The following is a 5,489-nucleotide window of genomic DNA, read 5'->3' on the forward strand; positions in this document are numbered from 1 at the left end:
GCCACCCCTGCCCGGCTGAAGCCAACTATTTTTAATGAATGAGGTTGCTCACATGTCTAGAACGGTCATGGGGTAGAACTACACACCAGAGAACCTCACTGCTGCTCACGATTTCTCACATCTGAACTCACAATATCCACAATGAGGAATTTACTGACTATTTTATGTCCTCAAGGTCACCACGCCCCCAAAGCCAGAGGAACACTGTGAACCATGCTGCCGAGTGTGCAGAGCCCTCTCCACACTTCACGGCTATCTAGGAATGGATGGGGACCACCACGGATGCCCGATGAATCAATGTGCAGGCGATTTTAGGTATAAAAACGACTTTCAGTCTAAAGAGGCCAGAGGAAGATGGCTGAGAGGTGGAAGGAAGCGATCCCTTGGGTACACTGTGAATAACAGCCCGCGGACCCCGCAATAGAAAGTGGATTTACTCCGCTAAGGATGAACCCTTGTAAGCCTTAATAATCACGTAAGCTGCTCCAGCACACGGCAGGGGCATTAAATCCCTCCCTTCCACATCTTACCCATAACCCCTTTCACATTCTCAGAGATCAGCCTGCTCTATCTCGTGAGAGCATGTCAGACAAAGCGCGTAAGCCCGTTTCCCTCACAGGTCAGAGAGAATTCCCTCATGCTCAAGTGAGTTGTTAAGAACTCCTACATCTGGGCAGGGAGGACCCGGGCTCCTGTCGCTGGGATTTCGGGTATGACAACAGTAGTCATAAATGGTCATAAGGATTTTCTTTTCAAATTAGAATGTATTTTGTGACAATCCAAAGTAGGAACAGAGATGCGCTGCTATGTGCTTCAGCTGCTGTGCGGGTTGATGTCACCTGGGGAGGGAAGCAAAGTTACAGGAAGTATCCACAGGCTTGCTGACACTTGTCTGTACCCTTGAGATGGGACTGCTGATTCCTCCTCCTCCTCTTCAATTTATTTCATTATTTATCTACACATACATGAGCACACCTGTGTACCTGTGTGTGGGTGCTTGTGGGAGCCAGAAGAGGGCTTCGGATCCTTTGAGGCTGAAGTTACAGGCTGCCGTGAGCTACCTGATGTGGGTGCTGGAGCAGAACCCACACCCCCAGGAAGAACAGTAAGTGCTTTTAACTGTTGAGCCATCTTTCCAGCCCCACCCTCCAGGTTTCTAAGTAACAAGCTCTATCTAGACTTACATGGACTTCACTCCTTTTAACAGAAAGGAATCTAGAAGAATCCACCCAGTTCTGACACATTCGATGGGACTCTGAAAACTTTTAGTTCTAGCACCAAATAGCAATTTTTGACATTATTTAATGCTTTCTTTTTAGATCCCATTTTGGTTGTTGTGATAAAATATGACTTGTAGAATTCTAGCAGTTTGTTGTTCTTTACATGTATAATTTCACTTATTAACAGCCTATAATTAGGAATAAATTGTTAGTTAAACAAACAATCAGCCTCACAAGGCATAGCTGGGGAGTGGTCCCTCTTCCTCTTCTCAGAGGCTCCTAGCCTTGCCCTACTTTGTTTATATTGCTGTCCACTGTTCCTAATTTTACTATATAAGGCCCTGCTCTCATCAACCCAGAGGGGCTAACATATTATGCATTCTTCCTTAAAGAAAGGGCAAGTGGATGAGTGCACAGAACACTGCTCTGGGTCCAGCTCTTGCCATCAGTTCCTGCTCTTACCCCTGAGTAAGACTCCTCCCCACTCTGAAATCTCTTATCCAAACAGGCTCAGGTACCCATTGCCTCTGTCCTCAGTGGGACGTGGGGGTCTGGCGGTTACATTTCTCCTTGGGATAGAGAGATGCCTGCTTCATTTCCTCTCCAAAAGATAGAACATTGAGAAGACATTTTGATTTTGTAAAAGAGCATTTATATGTGTGTGTGTATTATATATATATTCCTCTCTATGACTGTTGGATCTTTAAGCACACCACACAGGACACCGAGGATGAACAGATGCGCTGAGCACTGTATCAGAGATTGCCAGAACATTCTCAGAGAATGGCGAAGCTGGCTGCATTCCTCATCTGCAGAACACAGGGTATTTCTTGCTGCTGGCAGCTGGCTCCAGCTGCAGCAACCTAACTGCCAGCTCCCTGGAGTAGCCAGGAACTGCAGACTGTCCCTTCAGCTGGGCTGTGTCTGAGAAAACAGAAACAGAACGAAGTTTCGCTCTTCTCTGGGCTGGGGATGTGAGAGAAGAAAACCTGACCACCAGGGCCACACTCTGTTAGGGACAAGGGAATAACTGGACAGATGACAATCCCAGATACTGTTGGAACATAAGGACACCAGGGAGGGATGGTGAATAGGAAATAAAACACATATCAGCAACATCAAGCCGGCAACGGATGCCATGTTCAAGCAATAAGGAAGTGTCATAGGAAAACAATAACAACACAGCTGAGCAGGAGCATTTCAAGTTTGCTAGCTCACATCAAGTGCAAATTTGTCATGTCATGTCAGGGCTGGCATTGAGAAGTCACAGAAAGATGAGTTCCTACCTTATTGCTACTGGTTGCCTGGGGTCAAGTTTCTGGGACTCCAGCTCTGACTGGCCCCTCGCTCGGGATGTGGCTTACTCTGTGCACACAGAGGAGCATGCACACCCACACCCACCAGGGTTTCTGCTCACCTTCAGCCTCCCTGATCCTGCGCCCCACTGCGGACCTGCGCAGCACACTCCTTCCCGAGTTGAAGAGGCTGGCCAGCTCATCCAGGGGACTGGACAGCGGCCTGCTGTTGGGTGGGCTGTAAGGGCTCGGAGGGGAGAAGGTGGATGAGGCTTTCCTAAGGTCTGCTCTGACTGTCCTTCCGGGTGAATATGGAGTTTTGACGAAGGAGCTGCAGGGACCCAGTATTGGGGCTGAACTGGGCTTGGGCTGTGTTCTGGGCAGGTCAGAGTTAGTCAACGCTTTAGCTGTTGTAACCAAGACGGAATCTGGTGGGAAGGCAAAGTGTGTGGGTGGCCTGCAGGGTGCAGGAACTGGTCCACAGGGTGCAGGAGGTGGTCCTGGGGGTGGTGGTGGCGTGGAAGGTGGTGAGACTCTGCTGGACCCATTAAACACAGCAAAGCCAGGGGATGCTGGCTGGTCACTATCGCCCTTCTGGGCTTTTGAGGACTGCGGTGACAAGGGACTGGAGCCTTCGGATTGCACCGGGTACTTGAGGTTTGTCTCCAAGACTGGCAGTTTCTTCACCTCCAGGGGTGTCAGGGGTGACTCATCAGAAGCTGGGGAGCAGGTCACTGGGGTAGGAGGGAAGACGAGGAGTGGTGGCCTGTGGGGAAGCAGATTTGGGAAAGGTGGAGGGATGTCACACATGTCCTTCAAGGGCTGGCAGTTCCCTCCGCTAGCCTCCAAGATGATGGCTTTTCTAGTCTCCAAAAACAGAGGAGGTGAGGCAGGCAGGAAGGTGAGCATCCCTGGACCACAGCCCTCCTCAGGCAAGACATACTTCATCTCCTCGTACACAGACTCGCCTTGGTCGGGGCTGTCCGTCTCAGAGCCTGCTGCCCTGGCTGCGTTCCCCACCATCTCTATGTACACAGGCTCAGCATCGTCGTCATAATTCCCCTGTGGCAACGGCAGGTGCAGGGGCAGCTGTGGTGTACACGGTGGCACCGAGTCAGGCCTGGACCACTGCACGCTCAGTGTCCCTGGAGCCTGATGCCTGCCCACATGGCCTATCACACCAGGAGGCCGCGGTCCCCAGATCTCCTCGTAGGAGCCGCTGAGCTTCGTGTGCGGACTTCTCTTTGGCTTTCGAGGAGGGATTTTCTTCATGGTGCTGTAATCATCGCTGTGGGGTCTGGGTCGTGTCAGAGCTAAGGCAGAAGACAGACATAGGAGGGTGAGTCGGCAATGTGTTCCAGAGAAGCCAGGCCTATATGGGGTTGAGCAACCCTGCCCTGAATCATCTTGATTGACACCACCCGTGTCCTCTGAACAGAAAAGCCTCCTGGCTTGTGCTCTAGGACTCTGAAGGGGGACCTAGATGTCCGAGGCCACTGAAACTACCTTTGGTCTCGGCACCAGAGGCACAGGCTGCACACCGCGGAGGATGAGCTGCAATAGCCCGCAGAGAGGGAACTACTCCTGGGTGACAGCGCCTGGAGGTTTGGGGTGTGCAAATGAATGGCAGTGTAGAACTGTAATTGTACAAGACACCTGTCCTCAGCCTCACAGACAGAGGAAAGCCGTTCCCTCAGAGGCAGGGGACAAGCTAACGGGTGTGAGCAGAGGGTTTTGCTGTGCTCCTGGCAACCTATGCTCACACCATAGTGGAAAGGGCGAAGTGTGTGGCTGGTTTTCTACCTCCATGGCCATCTTTGCATGACGGTGTCATCCTAGAAATAGACAGTGACTATAAACCGGAGATGCTAACCCCCCAGTTCCTAATGAGCGAGCAATCATTCCAACTCCCCAGAGCGCTGACCCACAGTAGCCCCTGAGCTTCCCCAGGCAGCCTAGGAAGCCAACATCACTACGGTGCCACTTCACAGACCAGCAGACTGATAACGGATAGCATTTTCCTCAGCTGAGAGAGATATTGAGAAGACCCTGCCTTCTGAGGCTGCGCCATGGCAGTGCAGTTTATCCCCAATTCCTATTCCGGTAGAAGCCTCTCCGAGTGAATCCCGACTTCACTTGAGAAGTGTGGACACCTCACAGTAGCTCTGGGGGATATGTGGAGAAACCTCAGGGAGGGGAAGAGACACTCCTTGGGAGGGAAAAGAAGCTTCAAGGAGAGAGAAGCCTCAGGGAGGGGAGGAACCAAGGTCAGAAGGTCCAAAGACTGTACTGTCAGATCTAGAAATAGATAAGCCACACCTTTAAGGGCCTCAGGCGTAAAGACAATCGCAGTTGTGCTGCGGAGAACAGGCCAGTTTCTAGACTACCAGAGAACACTGCCAACATCCTTAAATCCAAAGTCACTGACATCTGGGGAATTTGTAACCCCAAGCACGCTGTGCAGTACTGGGGCCTATGAGTGGACTATGGCTCTGCTTGGGACACAGTGACCTCACCTGAGAAGGTCAGCATTGAAGCAACCCTTAGCAGTAGCCTAGATTCTGAGAGGGGTCAAGGACACATGCAGTGTGGAAGCTGAAGGAAGCTAGACAGAGCTGAGCAGGGCTTAGGCTGCCAGGAGAGGGCGGGTGTATAATGTCCAGCTGGCCGAGAATGCTTCCGGGCCAGGTGTCCCAGCTGCTTGGAGGGTCCTTCCAGTGTGACATCGAAGAGACAAGGCAAAGGACTTATTATAAAAGGGATCAGGGCTTTCTTGATCTGTGACCCCAGCATGGCTCCCTGGCATGTTGGAAGAGGGCACACTATTCCAACATGGAGAAGGGACTTGGACCCACAGGAAACTGCTCTGAAGTTGGAGCCACACGCCTGCTGACAATATTCTCCACTAAGACTTCAGAGAGACCTGTGGAGCCCTGCATTGATCTCTCTGAATAAGCAAAGTCACGGGCCTGAG

The 5,489-nt window shown here is 51.4% G+C and overlaps 1 protein-coding gene across 4 annotated transcripts in view; it reads right to left on the reverse strand.

Moving 5' to 3' along the window:
- Myo16 (myosin XVI) overlaps positions 1-5,489 on the reverse strand; it is a 474,821-nt gene that overhangs the window by 59,073 nt on the left and 410,259 nt on the right. For all 4 annotated transcript variants that reach the window (XM_026788802.1, XM_026788803.1, XM_026788804.1 and 1 more), the window contains exon 32: positions 2,638-3,828. In XM_026788802.1, the coding sequence (XP_026644603.1) occupies positions 2,638-3,828 (1,191 nt within the window). The remainder of the gene's footprint in view (positions 1-2,637; positions 3,829-5,489) is intronic.

Source organism: Microtus ochrogaster, unplaced genomic scaffold, assembly GCF_000317375.1.
Source record: "Microtus ochrogaster isolate Prairie Vole_2 unplaced genomic scaffold, MicOch1.0 UNK7, whole genome shotgun sequence".
NCBI classification, from domain to species: Eukaryota; Metazoa; Chordata; class Mammalia; order Rodentia; family Cricetidae; genus Microtus; species Microtus ochrogaster.